We start from the raw sequence: 24,933 nt of genomic DNA on the forward strand, positions 1-24,933 counted from the left end.
TTTGCAAATTTCTACATTTTCTGAAAAAGACCGTGACCGTGACTTCTTTGCATTATTTCCCGAAGTCTCTAACAACATATCTGTCAATCAAATATGTCACGATGAAGTCCTCAATGCACTAAAAAATTTGGACGCATCTAAAGGACCAGCACCTGACGGAATTGCACCTCTATTCTTGAAGAATCTTTCAGGACAACTCACCCTTCCTTTAGAACGCCTTTTCAATATGTCTCTGAAAAATGGAAAATTCCCTGAAATTTGGAAATCGTCTCATTTGGTGCCTATTTTCAAATCAGGCAAGAAATCTGACATCCGTAATTATCGTGGAATTGCCATTATCTCTTGCATCCCAAAAATTTTCAGCATGTCAAAAATCAAATTACAAACAATCAGATTTTTTTTTTTTTTTTTTTTTTTTTTTTTTTTTTTTTTTTTTTTTTTTTTTTTATATCTTTATTAAGGAGACTTTCAGCCGTTGGCTGGCTCGTCTCCGAGCACGGTTTTTTAAAGGTCGCTCAGCTACCTCTAATCTTCTTGAATTTGTAACCTTCATTCTTAACGCAATGTATAATGGCAAGCACGTGGAAGCTCTTTATACTGACTTCAGTAAAGCATTTGACCGATACGACATACCATTATTACTCTTTAAATTTAAAAAAAAAAAAGGAATGGAATCTAGACTTCTGAATTGGCTCCAATCATACTTAACGCAACGCAAACAAATATTTCGTGTTCAGAATAAACTTTCAGAACCTATTTTGGTCACCTCTGGGGTGCCCAGGGTTCTCATTTAGGCCCAATTCTTTTTATTTTGTACGTTAACGACATTTCCTACATATTTAAAAAATTAAAGTTCACATACATAACCGATCATAAGTTTAAAGACACCCCCAAAAAACCATGCAAATATGTTTTGTTCAATGATCTCTCATTTTACGTTCAATTTTCGATCTCCAAAGGTATAGCATAAGTGTTCTACTACTACTTTTATTTCAAAATTTGACCAACCCAATTCTGAGAAAATCAGTCACGATTCTTCAGAATAAATTTTGAAAAATATTGTAAATTTGGGTGAACTTTTAGCACACAAAATTTGAAAATTATATTGAACAATTTGCTTATGAGGAAAGTTCAATTCAATACTTTTCAAATGATCTAAAAAGAACGAAAATTGGACGTAACATGACAGAGATATGAACATAAAAAAATTGTCATGTTTTTTTTTGGGTGTCCTTAGACTTATGATCGAGAGTGTATATGCAGACGACATGAAGCTCTTCATGGAAACAAGTAATTCTAGCGACACAGAATGAAATCAACTTATTTAACACTTGGTGTAGTAAAAGTCTACTCCAACTCAATGTAAAAAAATGCAACGCAATTGTATTGAGCAGAAAAATAGAAATACGTCTTTTTGAACTATTTTAAAAGTAGAAAAATGGCGATTTTCCTGAAACAAATGGAACGGTCCTAAAAATCATTAAACTTCCCTGAAAATCTCTGATCTTCTTTGAAATTCTCAAAAAAAATGTCTAGAGTTGTCTAAAATTTTCAGGACTTTCCTTGAACTTCTTAACGTTTCTCCAAATTTGCTGATATCTAGATTCTGAATTCATTAACGTTCAAGGTTTTTAACGTGCCCGATAGTCTGGACTTCGTTGAAGTTATTTTGACAGCCTTAAGATCTTTGAGCTACTCTGACACAATCTCTGGACCTTTCATTCCTGAGGTTCTCGAAATTTCACAAAAGCAAGCATGTGACTTCCCTGAAGCTCTCTGAGTACCTCTGCTTCTCAATAGTTCCTCCTGTTTCCTTGAAGTTGATGAATCGACCTTAAAGTTCTCGAAGGTTGCCTGAAGTGAAATTTTACAGAAATTTCCTTACTATCCCGCAGTCTGTTCATGAAACTTCTTCAAAATCCTCGGTATTTCCTTACGTTCCCTAGATATTCACCAAAGTTCCTATAATTTTTGATGACTGCCCTGAAGTTCTTTATCGTTCCTGGGGTGCTCACTGCTCTTCTGGTGATGTTCCTGGAATTTACCCTAAAATTAATAAAACTGCCTTAAAGGCATCTAAACTTCGCGACATTTTCTGCAGTACCGTGATTGTTTTTTTTTTGGTGAAGTATCCGCAGCTTTCTTGTTCTCTATCCTTCCTGATGTTCTATAGATTGTCATTAATTTTTGGAATGCCGCTATTTTCCTGAATTTGATGTAACAGCCCTACATTACTTTTTTCAGTATTATTTCATCTAATTGTATGAAGGTCTCAGAAATTCTCTGATGTTTTTTTTTCTTAATTTGTGCTGAGCAACAATGCCACGGACGCCAGGGAGGCAGCTCCCACACCTATCGACCCATCAACTCATGAACCGGTGACCAACGGCTTTACTTCCCTTCCGAAGGAAGGCGCGATCAGAGATGTTATGCCTCAGAACATCCCGGTGGCGCTGACTGGGATTGAACCCAGGCCTGCTGGGGTAAAAGGTAATCACGCTCACCACTACACCACCGGCGCCGCTATTATCTGATGTTTCCATGAATTGTCAGATCTGCCCGAATTTTCGTAACTTCCGTTAGGATCTTTAAACTCAAGTGAAGTTTTGGAACGGAAGTTTCAGTAGCTCCTGCAATTCTCCTGAATTTAATAGAACTGCTCTGAACCTCTTCAATCATCACTCAAGTTCTCGAAAATTTACTGAAACCTATGGAACTGCCCTGAACCTATCGGAACTTACCCTAAACATCCATGTTGTTCTGAACGGTCTGGACTAAATCCATGGAATTCTCAGATCTTCCTAAAGGTTCTCTAGCATAATGTTTTCAAAATTTTCGAAATGTTCTTGGAACTTCACTAAGTTGCCACAATTTTCCAGACGTTCATGGGACTCTTAACTTCTTTGAAGTTTTCTGTACTTCTTGGAACATCTGTATAGTTTCTGAAATTATTATGAAGTGAATAATGTATCTCCGAATTTTCCTGAAATTCTAAAGGAGATTTATATTTTTCGACAAAAACGGGGTCTCTCACATCTGCCGATCCTCACACCATCCATTACAATCAGCCATCAAGTGTGATGGTACCACCACTTTCCGGGAGACGGTTAAAATACTTGGGGTGCTCTTGGACTAGACGTTAAGCTACGCTCCTCATTTTAACAATGTACGCAATAGCTGCCGCACAAGATTTAGCTTGCTGCGGACACTTTCCAGTCCTGATCGTACTAGCAACAGGAACATTACTCTTATGCCACGGACACACTTGGATGACAAACTATGAGCATGAGCATCATTTGTATAATAAGCTATAAGCACATCCATGGTCACACTTGTATAATTTGTGTATAGTTGTTGTATAGTGCTCATAATTATTATACAAATAATACTCATGCTCATAGTAGGACATACAAGTGTATCATCGGCATTAGGGTAGCAAAAACCAACGTCAACAGTAAACTCTTCTACGGAAATGAGATTTTCTGTACGGCTAGCGACCTCTTCACTGCGCAGCTAGGTCCAACTTATAATAAAGCCATCCGTATTGCATCTGGGCTCCTACAATCCACTCATGTGAACTTGCATTCGGTGTTATGCCTTTCCGGTACCAAGTAACAGAGACCCTGGTTAGCAGAAAAATAAGCTATCTGGAGAAGACTGCTGGGAACGAAGAAGTCTGTCTCTTCAGAGAGGGGAATTGATCTGTAAGGAATCTGGCCTATCAGGACCTCCCCCCAGTATCGGGACTACACTGGACCGCTGCTAGGGGATGGTCAGAACCAAACCTCTACGTTGACCTCTCGGTTGCTAAACGATTCCAGGCTGGTAACAATTTGCGGTAAATGCACGTATATGTGACAGAGCTACTTAGGACAAAATACATCGATCACCATTACACATATGCGGATGGCGATAAGGCCACGGGAGGAGTCGGCTCGGAATTGCAGATCCCGCTGCTAGTTTTTGACGTAGAACTACGTCTTTGTCGACTATACTGGGGTGCAAATCAAAAAATATGTGTGGCGAAGGAGTGTTAGGTTTTGAACGCTTGTAACTTTGTCATTTATAGATGAAATTAAAATCCAAATACGCCAATCGGTAGGATATTACATTACAAACCTGCTTAAATAAATATTTTTCCAATTTTTCTGTTGCTAAACTTTTGAAAATGTACAAATGATAATGTTATCACTGTTTTCATGAAATAGGCCTTTTTACCAAACCCAGTCATCATAAACGCATACCAATTGGCTGCACATCATTCTGCTTGAACCTGAAAAGATATAAATCAGCGCTGCTCATTACCGCTTCGGACGGCGTGGCACTAGGTCCTGCAGAAAAAGACATGGACTTTGACGATCATTTTTGTTTTCCGGGAAATAAATTTTAAGCAAACCACAATTACCTATGTATAAACAATTAATTTTTTACATGCAGAGCCAACATTTTCAAAAAATTGCTTAACACGAGACATACACTCGATTAATTACCAAAAACTGACTGTAAAACATATCTGGTACCTCTATATATGAAATTATATTAACATCCAAAGTCCATCCTTTTTTTCCATGTTCTGCACAAAAGGAACGTTCTGTCCCGCCCCCATTCATAATAAAATGGCGGGAAATCCTGTCAATTGCGGGGCTTAGAAAGTATGTTTTGTGCAGAATATGTAAAAAAGGAGGGACTTCGGATGTATTTTTTCAGCAAAATATGTAAAAAAGGAGGGACGTCGGATGTTAACCTAAATACATATATCATGCATTATAGATACATATAGATAGATAGGTTCTACGTCATACTGCGGTCGTGTCTAGGACACAACTCTTTAATTTTTTTTCCGTCTCCTGAACCAGTGTTCCGTGTTTTTTGCGGAAAGTGCAGCAATCTTATACGCCATTACCGTACACAAGTGTTTTAACAGCTTTGTAATCCCAGATATCCAGACATCCTTGGATCCATGGGATCCAACGGTTATTGTTCATACCATGAAATCACGAAAAGCTTACTTGAATTTCACTTAACCTTTACAGCATGCAATGTGGTCTGGCCAGTGAATCTAGTGGAATTCATTACCATGTCATTGCATTTTATGTGCGGCACGTGAACCTTATTGAATTCCTATTTTGAAAAGGTATCCTGAATGTTCAGGTAAAAATTACCTTTCCCGTTGGTTCAATGTAAAAAAATGGTATAGGAAAATTTTCAAGCTCTAGACAATTGTTCAAAAGCCAGAAATTTGAAACGTTTTCAACCCCCGGTAGCTTTAGTATTTGTCCAAACATCGAGAAAAATAAATCATGTCACAGGTTCTTGAGTTTCCTTTTAAGTCCAATAAATTGTATTGTGTTTTTTCCATGCTAAAATTAAAAAAAAAATAAAAATTGCAGGTCTAGACCTAAGAAAAAAATTAAAGAACTTTAAAATGTATTCCTAAAACTCTAATTTTCACGATCGAGATTTTAAGTCCTAGACGCATTCAATTTTGTTTTATGTCCGAATGATCACGGGCTCTCAGGCTCTGGGCAAAAATAATGAGATTTTTTCTTAAGCTGCGATCTAGAAAAGTTGTCTAGATCCCAGAGTTATGATTCTTTTTCTAAGTTTGAGGTGTTACAGAAGATTCTATTCTTGGGAGAAATGGAGCAAAGTAAAAAGACGACCAGTTCGTTATATCGAATACAAAGAAGAGAATTATCTTTTAACTTAGCTAACTTAGATCTACATACATTTAAATCTAGACAGCATTTCTTCATGTTGAAAAATGCATCGCTTCATATATATATATTCTAGATCTTCAAAAATGGCCGTCCTAAAATGGTAAAAATCGGCACTTTGTCTAAAATCGGCACTTTGACAAATTTTCTCTGTGTCTTAATTTTGCGATCTAATAACAAATTTGTGACTGCAGAGTAAGGAAATGGAGGTGAGAATTGGGCCGTGGTCACTTTTTAATTGTTTAAAGGTCACTATTTTCGTAATTTTAGTTACTGAAGTCAGTAGCTATTACATCACACACCCACAACCAGCCCCGTACTTACTACGACAGCACCTCGACAGCCAACTCTGATAAACAAATACTCTGTTACTAGGGAGGTCCCTTCCGGACTGTCCACTCCCCTTAACTAGGGAATCTTTTCTGACTCCTCACCACAATTTCAAACTCTGTCACTAGGGAGGGCCCCTTCAGGAGCTCCCAATATTCATCAAGAGATGAACCAGTCTTTGGCTTAAAGCCTCGTTGATAAAAATAACCTAACATTTCCTGAAGTTTTTAGTTGTTTCACAATTTGCATCGCTGCCACTGCCATTAAATTATCAGAACTTTCCCCAAGCTCTTTGAACTTTAAATTTACTTAAAATCTAATGTTTTTCCAGGTCTTGAAAGTACCTGGACTTTTTTTTTTAAGTTTATGGAACTGCCGTGAAGTTCTCTATCTTTATCCAACTTCACAAAAATTTCCAAAAAATCAAAGAACTGAACTGAATTTCTCGGGACAAACCCTTAAAGATCTTTAATCTTCCCTAACAATCTAGACATTCCTGTAGTTCTAGGAACTTTCTTGAAGTTTTTGAAAGTTCTCTGAATGCTTTGGACATTCTTTTTAAATTCTTGGAACAACAATGAAGTATGCGAAATTAATCTAAAGATCTCGAAACTTTCCTAATTGTTTCTGGAAACTCCTGAATTTATCAGAGCTACTTTGAAATTGCTGTTATTTTCGTGAAATTAATAGAACTCTGCTGAAGTTCTCTAATATGTACCACGAAAACAAAATGTGTAAAAACCGGCATGTACAAATTGAATGTTTGGATTTTGTTTTCTCATGTACAGTGTTGGAAAAGTTCACGATATTTCACGAAGTTCACCAAGGGAAAAGTTCGCGAGTCATAGGGAACTTTGATGAACTTTTCCATCACTGCTCATGTAAATTGAGCATGCTAGAGTTAATATATATATATATATATATTTTAATTCGGTTGTAGGGTAAACGCTCCTATAATTGCAGTGCGTTAGAAGCGTTAGGTTCCTATAGTTGTGTATTGAGTCTCCGTGCACAACTAAAGAAACCTAACGCTTCGAACGTAGCGCAACTATAGGAGCGTTTCCCCTATTAGTTTCAAGCGTTTGTTTTATCAGCAGGGGCGTAGCAATGTTTCTTCACTTCAAGAGCGCCCAGTGTAAATTGGAATGATCAAATTCCTCAATGCCTTTGGAAATGTAGGTACCTGTCTTCACAAGAGCATTCATAAAGCGGTCCAAATAAATTAAAACTATTTGTATCTGATGGGCTCATCATATTGTAGCGCTCAACTTTTTTTTTTAGTTGGGAGGTAATGCTGTACTAAATGAAACTTTAGTGCGATAATTTATTATAATTTAGAGAAAGTTCCTCTAGACTAACAAAAACACTTTGAATTTGTTTTTATTAAATTTGTAGGTGACATTGTTTATAAACGATTTTCCTTATCAACGGTGGGTGGAGAAATAATTGTTTACCACATATTTTATATCTGTTGGGTGCAGAACATTTTTCATAGCATATTTGTATGAGGAATATTTCACATATATTTTTCTGTTTTTAACATTATTAACCCTATTTTTCATATATTTACTACGCTTGTTCTTGAATTTGTAATATATTAATTATTCGGTATGTCAAATATGATTTTATTGCAATTTTGCTGATATGAGCGCACAGTATAATTATTTATTATTTATTATTATTTAATTTTATTCATCGGACTATTGTCTACATGAAACAACCTTATAGCTAAAACAATTCAAGTGAGAGAGAAGGATTAGTATTTTCCGCGTATCTGTCAAGGATAAGCAAATAAAGTAGTGGAATTAAATGGAAAATACTAATCCTTCTCTCTCTCATTATACAGGTATTCCACTAAGACGCCCACATTCATCAGGATACAATTCAAGTGTTTCTAATCCGTGCCAAAAAGCGAGATGAAGATTCCCCAAATTCGAATAATTCTTCGACAGCCGTAAACGTACGCATCATAGTTGTTAGTGGTTCGTTGTAACCGAACGCCGTTCGATGGTACCGCGGTTGGAGAAGGGTACCACTTCGTAATGTTCTCGGTGGTACTCGGATATCCAACAGCGAGAGAAGCCTCGAGCAGTCGACCTCACCATTCAATAGCTTGGCAACAAAAACTGCTTGCTGATTTTTCCGTCGGCATTCCAGAGTATCCAAGCTCAGCAGATTGCAGCGATCAGAATACGGCGGGAAATTTTGCGGATCACGCCATGGTAGATTACGTAATGCTATCCTGATAAACTTGCGCTGAACACTTTCGATCCTCAAGCTCCAAGTCAACTGATGTGGAAACCAGACCAAGGAGGCATTTTCCAGGATTGGTCGCACAAGTGAGCAATAGAGAGCTTTCAGGCAGTGTGGGTCAATGAAGTCCTTCGATATTTTCGACACAAAACCTAGCTGGCGATTCGCCTTTGTGATCAGAGCAGAGCGGTGGAGGTTGAACGTCAACTTATGGTCCAGTAGAACACCAAGATCGCTGAACTGGTCGGTTCTTTGAAGAACCACACTGTTGATGGCATAGTCAAAAACAATCGGCTGCCTGATGCGGTAATACGACATTACCATACATTTAGGAATGCTGAGGGTAAGCTTATTCCGACGACACCAATCAACGAACAGATCCAAATGTCCTCCCTTTTATAACAGCGTTTGTATGTATAATGATATTTCTGCGGCCTGATTGAAAAAAAAAAATACAAATTTGTTTTCGGAGCTGGTTACTCGTGGAGTAACCATGAGTAACCACTATGACAGGCCTCTTTCTATACCATCCAATGTAAAATTGTATATCATATGGCAAGCACTATGCCCAGGGAAGTCCCGAAAATTTCCTAGATCAGGAATCGATCCCGCCACCTACAGCATAGAATGCTGCGTTCTCAATAACTTGGTTAAGGCAGGCTCCAAAGTGCTTAGTTTGCAGAGTCCATAAATACTTAGTCATGAACTTATGAAATATCAACGTCAATAACATGCGGCCAAGGTTTATCCCAGCAACAAATTGCTTCTGTCGCCAGTTTAATCGCCTGTCTGTCAATCCGCGCTCCCTCTCGGACGAAAAACACTTGATGGATTAACCGGCTTTAACTAATCTCCAGAACCATTTTTCCTCACCTATGACAACCGTTTGCGTCGTCAGTTAAATCGCAACCTAAATCAGCTCACAAATGTTTAGTGAGCGCAAAAATTTTCCCCACATCTTGCAAACCTTGCCGAGTTGAACCACATTTCCCATTCCAACGTGGGTGGTCTCCAAATGCAAACTGTTGCGGCGCGAGATTTCTCAAACCTCCCTGCCTCACTACCAGGCACTACCTCCAACCGGTCGGTCAGTCGATGTGTTGTTCGAGGAACGGAAAACACAGAAGAAATCCATCCAATTAGCATTCCACATAAAGCTTCGATTCGAACGGACCAATTAATTGTTGTTTTGATTTAATAAACGATGGTTATTATTTTGAGTTCAATTAAAAGCAAAACCCCATCATCGTCGTCGGGCGGGCAGTTCGAGGGTGGGCGGCGGAATTCTCTCCGCATCTGTGCTGCCTGCTTGGCTCATGGGCGATTCGTTCCGAGCAGCCGGAAAGTCTAGCGCAGAGAAACGCTACCTACTACCGTTGTGTTCTCTTTATCTAAATTTCTCGCATTTCTTAACCCGCACTCTTCTTTTCCCAAGTCAGTCAGCTCAGCTCATTGGTCGTCACGCGAATCGGCTGTTGATGCTGCTGCTGCTGGGTGCTCCTGGAGTTCAGATTCCCAAACGAGATAAATCATGAGGAAGCTGTGTTGTGTGTGCGAAAGCAGCAAAACGACACACACTCGCTGAGATACTTGAAGAATTTGGACGCGGGGAAGGGGAAACGGCACAACAAGGGGACCAACAATTATAATAAGTAGCAAATTCCGGTGAAAAGTTTCGGACCACCCACCTTGAACAAGCTGCCGATGGGAACACACGGGCAAAGCGATGCGGTCCCTGGTGATTTGCAAGTGGTCTCGTCTTTTCGCTTGCTGCGGGTCCCAAGGTGCCGAAATTGAACGTGTACTCGCCTCGGAGCGGATCTGTCCACGGTGCTGCTCCGTGAGTGCGTGGAGTTGGAGCATGGGCGGGGAACCCGGGAGGCACGGGACAAATTACGACTCGTCAGCGGCGTTATCATTGACAAGATCATTTTGCGCACGCTTCCCGGGGATTCTCCGGATGGGGTGCACTTGAGGGCACTTGCGTTCGATGGGTTTTGGAGATTTTTTATTTTTTTTTTATTTCGGCGAATTTATGATCTAAGTGGGAAAATGACGTACGTGACAGCTTTTGGGATGGGGGAAACTAACGATTGTAAGGTTCAAAATAAAAATCTGATATTTTTACAATGTTATACGAACTAAATTTAATATTTCAGTTCTAGTACGTGTCTGCAAGTTATTAATTACAATGCTAAATTTTACCTTTTAAAAAATAACCTCTAACAGTAAACGACGGATGGAAATCTGTGTCCTCAACGGTGTTCCTTATTAAGTGCATTTGAATGACGTTGCCGACGATGTAGTTACTGCTTCAATGATGAATAATGTTGCTCGTGTTTCAAAATACGTTCCAAAAATTGAACTTTTTTTTTAATAGGTCGATATCTAGTGCGATTACCCTACAAACATATATGAGAATGAGAATCGTTCGTCGTTCGACAAGGATGACATATGTTTAGTCAAGCATGAATTTAAATTGAATAAAAAGCAACTCATATTCTAAATATTTACATCAGACTATTCAATCTCTCTATCATCTCAAAACAAAATCAACACTCCCAGCGCCGACCACACCTAACTTGATGAATATGTTAAAATAACATGTCGTTAATTGTTAAACCCATCATCGATCCAATTGACTCAAGCCCCGGCAAGCAGCAGCAGCAGGAGCGTCGGCGGCAGCAGGTCGTCGTCGGTCGTGACGCAGTCTTCTCACCCACCTAACTAGCGGTCTGACCCTTGCTGGTCTGGTGGCTCCCCGCATCAAGTGGCCACATGAATGGACAAATATAATCAGCAACGGCCCAAAGTGCCAGAATGCCAGAATGGAAAATCACCAAAGAAATCCTCGGCCGATGGAACTAACATGGATGAAAACTGGGCGAACGATCAGCTCGTTTAGGTAAACAAACATTCCTCGCCGCGCCGCACGTTCCCCCGTCAAACCGTTACCGACGAGCCAAAGCAAATAAGACATACAAAAGCAGGGGGAAACAAATTGGACTCTATTTGAGACATGATCTTCAACAATTGAACAAAACGAAAGTACCACTACACACTGTTTCCTCTTTCTTTCTTTTCTCTCTGGAGATCTTCTCAGAGCCCGATTCTGTCTGTTCCGGGAGAAATGTGGTTGGTACGCAAATCCGTTTCTGAGCAGTTTCAGGCTTTAGATTTTACCTCTCAGAATTCCATGAATCTTCGCACAATTGTTAGCTACCAAGTTTGTGCTGAAATTCAGCTATTTTATTTTATCAATAAATCGTAGCACGAAAATGGCCCATCTAATCGAAATTTTTTGAGGCAAGGTTGTTGGAAACTGGATAGCCTTGCGTGAAAAAAATCTGTAAATCATAGAACATTTTTAGATATTTAATCCTTATATTTATTTGAAAGCTTCAAAAAAATGTTGAGTTTCCTGAAATGGACACAATGGATACTTGCCGAAATCGTAGAACATATACTTTAAGTAAAATGGTTGAACTTTTTTTTTACGCAATATTCGCAAATCGAAAATTGGAGCCTGCAATAAACGGACCACTACTGTAGTACAAATATAGAACTTTGTTTCCATAAATAATTGTTATTGATTTTTATGCGGAAAACATATTAGTTAGTCCAGAACATGCACAAATCACATGATTTGTTTTCCGCATAAAAAGCAATACAAATTAGTTGCGGAAATAATGTTCTAAATTTGTACTACAGTAGTGTTCCGATTTTGACACAATCCGATTTTTCTCAACTTTTGGAATCCAAAAAAAGTTTAGAAAATTGAAGAGTCCTCAGAAAACACACAGGGTAACGTGTTCGATTGTTCTGGATCAGCGGCTGGAAAGCCGACCCACCAGACACACGTTCGATCTGGACTCCTCTCTCGCTCTCGATACCTCTTGGGTGAATCTTGCAGTACTGACTTACTTTCTCTAAATCATCAAGTTCGGTCAACTTCAGCGAGTCAAATGTAATCCCGAGGGACTAGCAAATGTTCACCTTGAAAGACTTCACTAAATATTCCATCGGTAGTAGCGGTGTGTACAAAGGGCAGCGTCGTAATCAACGCTAGGTAATCACCAGCACTTACTGGGATTTCAAGGTTCATATGGACCATTTCAATCCATAATCCTGACTAAATGAGCATTTCAGGCATAGGCATAAACATTTACTTGACTTTTAACTCCTAGAGTTATTTCGTCAAGGGTGTCTCCGTGAGGGCACTGGTAATGTATACTTGTAATGGTAGCTGGAAGAGTTGGAAAAGCACACATGGGATAGCCATGGATGGCCAGGCTGGTCGAGGCGTTTGATGGCCACGTACCTTTTTCCTAAATCGTAGCCAGCACCAATCCAGTTGGCGTCTCCAAGTAGCGAGATCACGAGCACACTTAGATTTCAGACAATTTTTTATATATGCTGTGTCATCAATGACTCATCATCATCACTAACACTAGCGACTTTTAAACACTAGTGTGGAATTGACGACGATGGTGCTCCGTTGTTGTTCGCATTACTGACGACAAATATCACCGCCAGCAACCGCACCGAGCACCGCGTGGAGGTAAGAATCGGAGTTCAGATACACAGATGGCACAAGTCGGCCGATCGTCTGGCAGAGCCTGACAACCATTGACAAAGTGTTCTTATACAGGTATACCTCGATAAAACGTAACTGTCATTTTTGACTTCCACCGCCTATTTCTTGCAATCGATCATTCAATCAAGCAAAAGAATAACAACATTGGACCATTTAATAATTGGCAATTTAATCGCATCGACGATGATGAACCGTCCCAAAGTTCAGTCAGGCGGGGTGACAGAAAATAAAAGACAAACCCGAATTTATTGCAACGCACATAAACAGCTGTAACTTTTTAACCACGGTAACAAATGACTTGAAATTTTCAGAGAAGATTCTTAGACGAATTTCTAGTAAGACAACAATAGACCAAGGTTCAATGGCAAACTAATACCCACTTTTCAATTAGGGAATCCAAAAGCTGTCTTTAAACTTTGTACAGTTGCCAAAAAGTCCATCCTCAGAATTCCTTGAGGTTCTTTTCGAATTTTTTAGAACTCTATGATCTCTTTTAAAATTCTTCTCAGAAGTCCTCTGGAATTATTTTTAGTAGAACTCTTCTTGACTTTTACTCAGAATACCTTGGAACTGAAATTCCCTTAGAGTTTCAGAATAATTTCCTCAAAAAAAAATGTTCCCGGAATGAGCTAGAAATTATCGGTACTCCTTGAAATTTTCCTCAAAATCTTTTTGGAATTACACTCAAAATTTAATTTTCTCGGTATTCTTTTCGGAATTATCTAGGAACTATCTGCATGAAGCAGCATGAGCATGATTGACCGCCCACGGTTGCTGCTCTGTTATTACCAGATCAGCTGCAATTACACAGAGAACCAACAGATGATGTTTGGGACTAACATTCATCCTCAATGTGTAAGAACTGGAGATCTAATATTTAGCAATACCAGCGCCGGCCGTGTCCGAATGCAGGTCAACTAGGGAATGGGAAGGAATGTGTTGATGTGGTACTCTCGCTGTGAAGGAAACCGAGAAATCCTCTGCGCTTCCACGAGAAATCACTGGGATGTTGGATGTGGGGAAAGGTTGCACGCACACGCAGGGATCGTTTTTGGAAGAGCTATTATAATACACAAACACACACACACACACACGCGCACTCATCCAGGACCCACACTGTGGTAAGTGATGCGATCGGTGTTAAAGAAGAATTTGTTTTCATTAAAATCTAGTGGGTATAGAATAAGGCAAAGTGAAAAACTGCAATGAAGGGGACGGGCCTGGGATTGAACTCCCGACCTTCTGCTCAGTTAGCAGAAACGGTAACCACTGAGCTACCGAGCCTCGTTTGGAATTATCTAGGAACTATCTGCAGGATTTACTAGAAATTACACGCAGAATTTTCTTGGAATACTCCTTAGAAATCTTTTGGAACTTTCCTCAGAATTCAATATCCTTGAGGTTCTTCTCGGATTTTTTTTTTAGAACTCTCCTAAGAGCTCTTTTGTAATTCTTCTCAGAAGTTCACTGGAATTATATTTAGAACTCTTCATGATTTTTTCTCAGGTATGCTTTACCGACTTTCAGGTATGTGCATCTTAGTGTGAATCTTCTTCATGTGATCATTGAATGATGATTGTCTGCATTCAATTCAGGTGAAAACTACTTAGTAAGGTTTACCAAAAAATATACGAAGATTAAGGGATTTGAGGATAGTGATCCAGTATGATACGTCAATGGATGGTGATGGGTTTGAAACTTCTGAAATGTTTGCTTCGCCAAACATCTGACGATGACATTTGGGAAAAAACACGTACACAAACAAGTTGCTGTGCTACCGTGCATTCAATAATGAGCAACTCGACTTACTCAGAATCAACACCAATATTGCTCATGATTAAAATCTGTCTTGCCCCTAGATTCAGCAGAAGGATGCAAATTTAAGACTAACATTTTCCCAAAAAACTTGCCCATCCGTTGTGCAGATTTTCCACCAGAATTTTTCAATATAGCTTAATTTTAAATAAAGCTTGTGCCTTCATTTACCAAACCAGTGCAAGTTTTTCACCAGAAATTTTCCGTTCATTTCATTTTTGAGAGCGATGCAAATTTTGCACCAGAAATTTTCAATAAAGCATGCCCCTCCATTCACCAGAACGGTGTACCAAAAATTGTCAGTGAAGTTTGTTTCACAATGCACCTTTGTGGTGCAATTTTCAGGCTTTGCCTCTTCATGCACCAGAATGCAGCAAATTTTCCACCATAAATTTTCAATGAAGCTTGCATTCATCAGAACGATGCAAATTATGCACCAAAAAAATGAATAAACCTTGCTTCTACATTCACCACAGTGTAGCGAACTTTCCACCAGACATTTTCAGTTAAATGTGCACCTCAAAATTTTTAGAGTGATTCAATTCCAATTTTCATTTCGATTAGTCCCTCCATGCACCACTTTGATGATATTTTTACACCAGAAATATTCAGTAAAAAGTTTTTTCTTCGATCCACCATCACGAAGGTGAATTTTTACAACCCTAAATTTATCCCCTTCTTTAAACCCTGCATGAACCACCTTGAAAAAAAAAATTACACCAGAAATTTTTTGTATGCACCATTGTGGTGCAATTTTTTGACCAAAAAATTTCATTGAAGTTTCAGCGGAAGTTTCACCTTTGTGATGCAATTTTCAGGGACCATTTCAAAGGAATTGACGGAATCAAAGGTTTTCCGTGCTCTTATTTTATGAAATGAAGTTATTTCACCTCCAAATCAAGTTATTTTGTAAATTTGGAAATCAAATTATTATTTATAAAAGGAGGGGCAATTGCTCCACCTTGCTCCACCCTGTGCACGCCAGTGATTTCACCGTGCACAAATCGGAAATATTTTTTTTCTTGCATTCTAAGCATCTACTTTTTCCAGAGAAGTTATTCTATAGAAATATGTTCGGGGTTGTTGTATAGTATATTGAAAGACTTATGAGCAATCTAATTGAAAAATAAGTGAAAAAGCCATCACTACCTGTGTTGAATTAATGAGCTGATTTCCTGCACAGAGACTACGGAGGCATACAGAAAGCGTATTATGGATGGGGAGTGAACAATTCAGAACATTGTTGAAAAATGGGACAGCCTAATGTACATGTTTCGAGAAATTATCTCCGTACAGAAAAATAGGAATAAAATATAAACTCTCGATTGTATATAGATATTAGAATAGCGAACTAGGACAACTTTTAAGGAAGGTACAAATCGGTTTTTTCATCTCTCTTTACCAAACCCCCCTTTGGAGAGGGATGGTGAGGGGTGTCCCCCCCCCGCCACCACTGGCAAAAAGAGATGAAAACCGACCCGTTCAAGTACCAACTGTGTGTTTGAAACAGTTCTACCGATTTTTACCGCACTTCAATTGTTATTTGATGGAAGGCATCCAGTCGTAGGTTTGGAAATTACAACTATTGTTTACCCCTACCACGGTATGTGCTCCTGTCATCGTCGACTTGACGATCTCGAGGGGACATGGTCGAAAGGTACAGTAGCAACACCTACCCCACCCGTGTCCCCTCGAGATCGTCAAGTCGACGATGACAGGAGCACATATCGTGGTAGGGGTAAACAATAGTTGCAATTTCCAAACCTACGACTGGATGCCTTCCTTCAAATAACAATTGAAGTGCGGTAAAAATCGGTAGAACTGTTTCAAACACACAGTTGGTACTTGCACGGGTCGGTTTTCATCTCTTTTTGCCAGTGGTGGCGGGGGGGGGGGACACCCCTCACCATCCCTCTCCAAAGGGGGAGTTTGGTAAAGAGAGATGAAAAAACCGATTTGTACCTTCCTTAAAAGTTGTCCTAGTTCGCTATTCTAATATCTATATACAATCTTCACACTGCCGTACTCTAACGGAACTATCAACTCTATGCTTTCATCTACTCCATCTATCGTATAAAAATTACCACTACAGTCTGTTATTTGAAATTAGCATCTTCAACTATGTAAATCGTTGACTTCACGTAGAAGTAATACTAAAAACATATAGTCAAAGTATAAACTCTCATTATATACACAAAATAATAGTAAAATGACACTGATAGGTGAATAAGAATTATTTTTATGCTGTCTCGAGGATTTGTTTCATTAGTACTATAAATTTAAACAAAATATTTCGAAACTAAAAATTATTCCGGCAACTGCATACGAAAAGCTTGTTGCCAGAAACGGAACAATACTGTAATAGTTGATGTTACGAGTTGGTATGATTTTGGTAAATTTTGAAGTGTCCATTTTAGAAAAAATAGCATTTTTGATAAGCTGCATAACATATGTTGAAAATCTTAATATTTTCTTGTTCTTGAAGTTTTTCTTGTTCTTTCTTTTTTGACTAGCATTTGTGATTTTTTATCACTGTGTGTGTGTGTTTGTGTTTTTTTTTTCTGAAAAGGCAATCCAGTTTCCTATAAATTTGTTTGAGATGTCATTTCGATTGGATGAGCCGTTTTCGTGCCATACCTAATTTATTAAAAAATATCGAATAAGCCATTTTGAAAAATTAGGCTTGTGCAAAAATGGCCGCATTCCCACAAATTTAGTGAAACATTATGCGAAGTAACATGGCAGTCGGAGCGGGACAAATGTCATTTTTGAAAAAATAGCAAATCGATTCATCAGTTGCCGTGCAACTGCTATCCTATTAGATTAGTTGATTTTCCACGCACAGCTTGCCTTCCTACTTATCTTCTACCCAGAGCTCATCTGGTTTCTCGGTTGGTTCGGTTCTCCTATTAGCGTTTGTGGAACCCTTCTTTTTTGCTGCATGATCATTTTCTATTTGAAATTTAAATTGAGTGTGATTTCAGTTGGCGCTTGAATGGCGCCAGGTTTGCGCCCGGTTGGTTCTAGTCCAAGCATTATCGTCGTCGTCGTCGTCGTCGCCGTCATCTTCGTTGGTGGTCTTTCCCATCGTAGAAGTCTCATTACTCCCGAAATATTCTCATTACACGCCGCGATGCAGAAGGGCCCCATTTGGTGTGCACTACGAATTATGATGCGTGCTACGGAAGCGTGGTTTATTTGATGATTAAATTTTCTGTTATGTTTACTGCATTTACCTGGCCCCACGTTCAGACGTCTAGCTTCACGATTATTTTCTTCTCTTCCTTTAGGTCCTCGAGCGCGTAAACCAAAGAAGAGCCCCAGCGAGAAGGCGCCTCCTAGCAGCAGCAGTGGCAGTGGCAGCGGTGGTGGTGGCGGTGGCGGCGGCGGCGGTGGTGGCGGCTCTGGTGGTGGTGCACTCGCCGACGACAAACGACCACGGACGGCCTTCAGTGGACCACAGCTGGCGAGATTGAAGGTAAGCAGGGGGTGCTAATTGCTAACTGGCTAGTGTTATGTAAATTGTGAGAATTTTTGGATTTTGGAGTTTTGGTGAATTTTTAATCCATCGGCTGTATGTGGTTGGTTTGGTTTATAATAGGGAAGAATTTTCAAACTAGATCCCAAACTTATGATCGGGAGTGTACTTTCAAAATTAATAAATCATAAATGTAGTTCCAAAATCAACAAAGCTTCAAATCTAATGAGCTTTGAAATTAGGTGAAATTCAATATTCTATATTGAAGATTCGATTATCATAATTCTAAATTCAGATCCAAACATGTGTACTCAACTTTCGGTGTATGAACAGTGATTATTTTTCAGTTACCGGACCACTGAAAATGCATGTAAGGAATCTGTTGAAACATGTTTTCATAGTTGAAGATGCTTATTTCAAATAACATTAGTCTGGTAATTTTTATACGATAGATGAGGAGATGAAAGTGTTTTTTTCTTTTTTTTTTCCTTTATTTAACGTTGGTCTTTGTTCCGCAATCTAGTGCCAATCACCGACGGACATCGATTGCCATCCATTGACGGCAATCGAATGTGCAGGAATGCAGCTTCCACACCTGCATAGGATATCACACCCATTCAACACACATGGGCCGGGACCAACGGCTTTACTTCCCTTCCGAAGGAAGACGTGACCAGAGATTTTTATGCCTCAGAAAAATCCCACCGATCTCGGCTGGGATTGAACCCAGACCCATCGGGGTGTAAGAAAGCAGTCACGCTTACCACTACACCACTGGCGCCGGCTGAGGAGATGAAAGTATAGAGTTGATAGTTCTATTAGAGTACGGCAGTGTGAAAATTGTATATAGAGAGTAGAAAGCGAGAAAGGACAACTTTTTAGGAAGGTACAACTCGGTTTGATCATCTCTCTTTACCAAACTCCCCCGTTGGAAAGGGATGGTGAGGGGTATTACCCCCACCACCACTGGCAAAAGAGATGATCGCCGACACACTCATGTACCAACGATGTGTTTGAAACAGTTCTATAGATTTTTACTGCACTCAAGATGTTTATCTTAAGGAAGGCATCCAGTCGTGGGTTTGGAAATTGCAGCTATTGTTACCTCTACCACGGTATGTGCTCCTGTCATCGTTGACTTGACTATCTTGAGGAGACACGGGTAGGGTAGGTGCTGCTACTGTACCTTTCGACCATAACCAAGATCATAACCAAACTCATTCAAATTTGGCACAATTGTTGGGGACCTCAATACAGATCGAAAGAACTATTCAAACTTGATCCAGCGTTGCTAGATTGTTTTCAAGCTAATCGGTATCAGAGGTTTAAAAAATCGCTATTTATCGGTATTTGCTATTTAAAATAATTGTATATCCTTGGCGATTTTGAAGATGAAAATTTAAACTTTTGGGCTAACAACTAAGTCGGAAGAAATTGTCGGGGTATGTTTGAACTTGCCTCTGAAAGAAGTCGATAAAACATCCAGTTAAAGAAGACAGAAGCTCTTCTGGAGGAAATTCCAGGAGTAGCCATTTCCAGGGGAAGTTAAAAGAAGAAGCTCGGAAAAACGTTCCAATAGACGACGGAAAAAAATCTACGAAATATGCTTATGGAGAAACTTCCAGGGGAAGTTGAAAGAAACTTCCAGGAGAATTTGATAGGTACTTTTGGTAGAAGTATAAAGGAACTTCCTGGAGATGCTAGAAAAAACATCTTGAGGTAGTTTGGAAGAAACTTTTGAAGAAAGTCGCAAGCTTCTTCCGGCGAAAACCAGAGGATTTTCAGGACAGTCAAAAGAATTTTTTAGGGGAAGTTGAAAAAAAAAAACCCGGTAGGAAGATGGATGGGGATGTCGAAAGGAATTTCCGATGGAAATCGGTTGAATCTCCGCCATCCTCATCCCACATTCGTTGTATCCTAAAATCCGCATTCGCATCCACGTCAACGAAAAAAAAAAAAATCAGATTTTATTTTCTTTTCCGGACATTTTTTTTCTATTGCAGATATCCTTCTTTCTAGCCTGCTCGCAATCTAGGTATAGCAGCGCTGCCAAGTTTTTTTTTTAAATAAAATGCATTTTAATGAATGTCGTTTCCTCTGGATGTTACCCGTTTCCCAGGAAGTACCGGGATGAGCCTTCAGCTGCTTCGCGATTCCTGGGTAGCCAAAAACGGCGATGGCCCGTTAAATTCTCCAACAGCCGATTGCATCGGCATTTGCTTTTGCTGATAGATCTGCAAAATATCTGTTTTTTAACTGATATCTCAGCAAAATGATATTTGTTAGCTCATTCTCGGCAATTGTTTTACTGAATCTCAGCAAAATAAATTGCAGAACTACTCGGCTGTTGGAATCTCGGCAAAAAAAAATTAAGTGTGTACATGTGCTACACGATTTTTTTTTCTTTATTATAGAGATTTTTAGCCAAATAGTTCATCTCTTAAGATTGAAAAATTGAGAAAAACAAAATTGGGTTCTCAGAAGGAGATTCCCAATCTTGGCTGTGGTACATTTATCTTGCTATAATGAAAAGGTGTAGAAAACTGCCAAAAGGGCCAACAAAACGGAAATACAAACAAGGAACACTCAGATATTGTGGTAAAGGTTCGCCTCCTTTAGGAAGGTGATGAGGGCGGCTGCTGCCGGGGACTCGTCGCCCAACAGGTTCCGAATGCTGATTGACTCCAAGCCGAAGGTCTTCCAACTCCGCGCAGTTCACGAGGATGTGCTCCACGGTGGCTGGCACTCCGCAGGTTTCGCAGGTCCTCCAGAACGGTGTTCCTCCGAAGTTGTGGGAGACTCTGCTGTGCTCAGTGCGCAGCCTTGACACCACTCGCTGTTATCGTAGGTTTGGTCGATCCTTCCAGGTTCCGGTGGTCGCCTTAATCTTCCGAAGATGGTGTGTCCTGTTGTTCCTCACCTCGGTGTCCCAGGCTGTCCAAATCGTCCCCTACACCCCGAGTAACAATTCAAGCTGAACAGTGAGAACAGAAGCTGATTATTGGTTGATTTAAGGTGTACAAAGCTGATTAAAAGCAGGCTGAATATATAGTTGATTAGTAGTTGATGAAGCTAATTGCATCCCCATAATTCAACCTCAATAAGTTAGCTGATCTAAGGATTGAAAAAGCCTTATTTAAGCTTAACACTACTCCACAAATCAGCAATGCACTACAAATATTTTGATAGCCTGATTTGTTAAATGTAGTCAGTGTAACTCGTTGCATTTCCGGCATTTTAGTTCTTCTACATTCACCTTTCTAATCCCAAGCAACGGCAGCAGTAGAGACAAGGTAGAGGAGCTTTTTATGAATCGCCCCAGGTAGAAGTGGGCTGCGACGACGTTGGAAGCATTAACATTTATATTTCTGTGTTTACAATTCTGCATTGCTGTATAATACTCTTCCGGTTGCTGTTATTCAACTTAAATTTGACGTGTTTCAAGCTAATGATCATACCACGTCAAGCTAATGATAGAAATTAATCTTTCCACACATATGCTTAAGTGGTCCAGTAGGTAAGACTGATGCCTGTGAATCAGTGACTGCCGGTTCGAATCCCGAAATGCAAAGGTAATTTTTAGACTTATAATAACAATATGAATATGTAAATCCAATTAGTTAGTCAGCACCTTGTTGCAGTTCCATAAAAATATATAAGGTATGAAGCGGTCTTTAATTATTTTATTCTTAATAAAACTAGAAGGCTGAACAAGGGTTGGAAAAGACTGTTAGTTAATGCCTTAAAAAGCTTTTAATTTATATTACTGTTAAGCTTTTGGCTGATTAAAATCACCAGATTTAGATGTTTAAAAGCTGAACAAAGGTTAACGTGGTCTATGTACAACAATTATTCAAACTATACGATGTTAATTTTCTACTGGTATTATCCAATTTATTTATGTACCCGACTCTTATTGCTGATGTTATTCCTCCAGCATATGTGCTCTCACCTCTACTCCCATCAATCTCTGGGAGAGCGGTAGATCCGCACAAAAGCAAATCACCGAAAAGCGAAATGCAGCTCTCCAGGTCCAGATCCGAATCATCGACTCGAATGATTCACTGGGAGCTGTTTAGGATGACAACTCTTGGACCCGTCCAGCTCTCGGACCCGTCCAGCTCTTCGGATCTTTTTTCTCTCTCTCCCTCTCGATTCTTCACGATTCAGCTCCGTATCTGGATCTGAGCTGAAGATCTGGAGCAGAAGCCGAGAATAGTGAGAAAAACTCTGCTGGAGAATTAACATCAGAAATATAATCTGAATTTAGACTGGATTGCATAGATGTCAATTATATCATCGCGTGTGACATAGGTGTAGCTCTCTCGCATGTATTTTTTGCTTTTATGTTATGTTATTAGCACATTTTGCGCGCATTTTGGTTTACGCGATGGTTGATCAGTTGTTGTGTTAGTGGAGTTTTCCATTGAAAAGTAAAGCCATGTTGTAAGGTACGGATTTATTGGTTTAGACTACTTTTACGATTGCAGTTTTAAAGGGTGTCCACGATGAAATTGCCACACACAAAATTGATTCGCAAAATTCGAGTTTTCATCCGATTGCCATCAAATTTTCAGGGATTGAGAAATAACTATTAAACTTCATTTTACCATTTTACTCGTATTTTATTTACAGTCCATACACAAATGCCCGCACCTTGGCCTTAACCCCGGCCATAAGATTCTGCACAACCTGTGAATCAACCGTTTTTTGCATGTAAACCCATACTTTCTTCAGTTCCTCGACTGTCTTCACTACCTTAGGTCGTTTAAGAAGGTGCTGCTTCATAATCGCCCAGTACTTCTCGATGGGGTGGAGCTCCGGAGTGTTGGGAGGGTTGAACATTTTCGGCACGAAATTGACCTTATTGTCCGCATACCACTTCAGCACGTCGTTGGAGTAGTGGCATGAGGCCAAATCCGGCCAGAAGATTGTTGGGACGTTGTGGGCCTTCAGGAGAGGAAGCAGCCGCTCTTTTATGTACACCTGTCCGTTCATCGTGTCCTGGGTCACGAAAGGTGCACTCCGCTTCCCGCACGTGTAGATGGCTTGCCAAACCAGGAATTTCTTCGCAAATTTGGACATCTTCTGAGTGCGGACATGCTCCGGAACGCTGAACTTATCCTTGGCCGTGAAAAACAGGTTGCCGGGGATCTGTTTGAAGTCGGCCTTCACATATGTTTCGTCGTCCATGATGCAGCATTCAACTTTCGTCAGCATGTTGAGGTACAACTTCCTGGCACGGGTTTTGGCGGACTTGTTCTGCTTCTCGTCGCGATTAGAGGCCTTTTGTACCTTGAACGTTCGAAGCCCAGCCTTAGTTTTGGCCTTCTGGACAAAACTTCGGCTTAGGTGCAGCTTCTTAGCAACATCCCTAACGGAGGCGTTCGGATTTCGGCTGAAGGCCCCAACTACGCGGTTGTGATTTTTGGTGTTGTACGGAATACTTTTTCCTTCATTTCTGGGCTTCCGATCGGTGGTCAACCGTTCCTCGAACCGCTTAATCACTCGCGACACCGTGGAATTCGCGATTCCCAACGTTTTAGCGATGGAACGATGCGAGAGATCCTTGTTCTCGTGATGAATGCGCAAGATTTTATCACGCACGAGCTGTTCTTTCGACTCCATTTCCGCGAGTTTTGATCACAGGACTTTAAAACTTGCAGGATGTAAATAATGCACTATGAACTAAATCCACCCAAATTTTCATTAAATTCTACCCAACGGTTAAAAAGTTAGAGGAATTTCATAGTGTGGCAATTTCATCGTGGACACCCTTTAAGCATTAAAACCACTAATTCATTTTCCCATTTTGAATTTGTGTCATAATTTCTATAATTGCAATGTGAGTTGAAGAGCTGTTCACAAGAATCGGCTCCCTTTAGTGAGTTGGATGGGTTTTATCCACTCAGCCAGATGAGCTGTTTTGCCCACCTCTAAACCGTACGCTCGCAACTTACGCTTAACTACACTCATTAGGTTCTGTTCAACATCTGGCTGCAGCTTCTTCGGTACGGAAACCCACTTTTTCTTCATGTTTTCCTCAGATTTGACCTCCTTGGGATGCTTCCGTAGTGTCTGCTTCATAATAACCCAGTATTTTTCGATGGGCCTTAGTTCCGGTGCGTTGAAGGGGGGTTCATGTCCTTGGGTACGAAAGTGACCCCGTTGGACAACATTTGAATAGCCAAAAGATCGTAGGGCCCTCGTGTTGCTTCAACAGAGGAAGCAGACGCTTCTGTAGACACTCCTTGAGGTAAATCTCCCCGGTTACAGTCCCGGTAGTCACGAACGGCGGATTCCGTTGTGCTGGGCGGTGAAGAACAGTAGCCCCGGTAGCTGCCGGAAGTCCGCCTTGACGTAAGTCTCATCATTCATGATGAGACAATGAGGCTTCGTCAGCATCTGTGTGTACAGTTTCCGGGCCCGTGACTTTCCCACCGTATTTTGCCGTTCGTCATAGTTTGAAGCCTTCTGTACTTTGTACGTATACAGTGCCTCCCAGTCCTTGACTCTCTGAACGAAAGACTTGGACAGATTCAACTTTTTGGCCACATCCCTGACCGAAGCATTGGGATTCCGCTTAAACGTTTTCACGACACGCTTGTTATCTTGATCACTAATAGAACATCCATTCTGACCGCATTTCTTCTTCCGTTTGGTGCTCAGAGTTTCGTATTAACGTTTAATCACACGACTCACCGTTGACTGCACGATTCCGAGTTATTTTCCGATGTCCCGAT

The 24,933-nt window shown here is 40.2% G+C and overlaps 1 protein-coding gene across 1 annotated transcript in view; it reads left to right on the top strand.

The window, feature by feature from the left end:
• The window catches only part of inv (invected), a 53,999-nt gene that overhangs the window by 27,338 nt on the left and 1,728 nt on the right, over positions 1-24,933 (top strand). Inside the window, exon 2 of the mRNA XM_065227597.1 lies at positions 18,003-18,190. Coding sequence (XP_065083669.1) covers positions 18,003-18,190 — 188 coding nt within the window. The remainder of the gene's footprint in view (positions 1-18,002; positions 18,191-24,933) is intronic.

This window comes from Ochlerotatus camptorhynchus, unplaced genomic scaffold (assembly GCF_037179485.1).
Source record: "Ochlerotatus camptorhynchus isolate MF236.1 unplaced genomic scaffold, CSIRO-AGI_Acam_v1.1 ptg000274l, whole genome shotgun sequence".
Classification (NCBI taxonomy): domain Eukaryota; kingdom Metazoa; phylum Arthropoda; class Insecta; order Diptera; family Culicidae; genus Ochlerotatus; species Ochlerotatus camptorhynchus.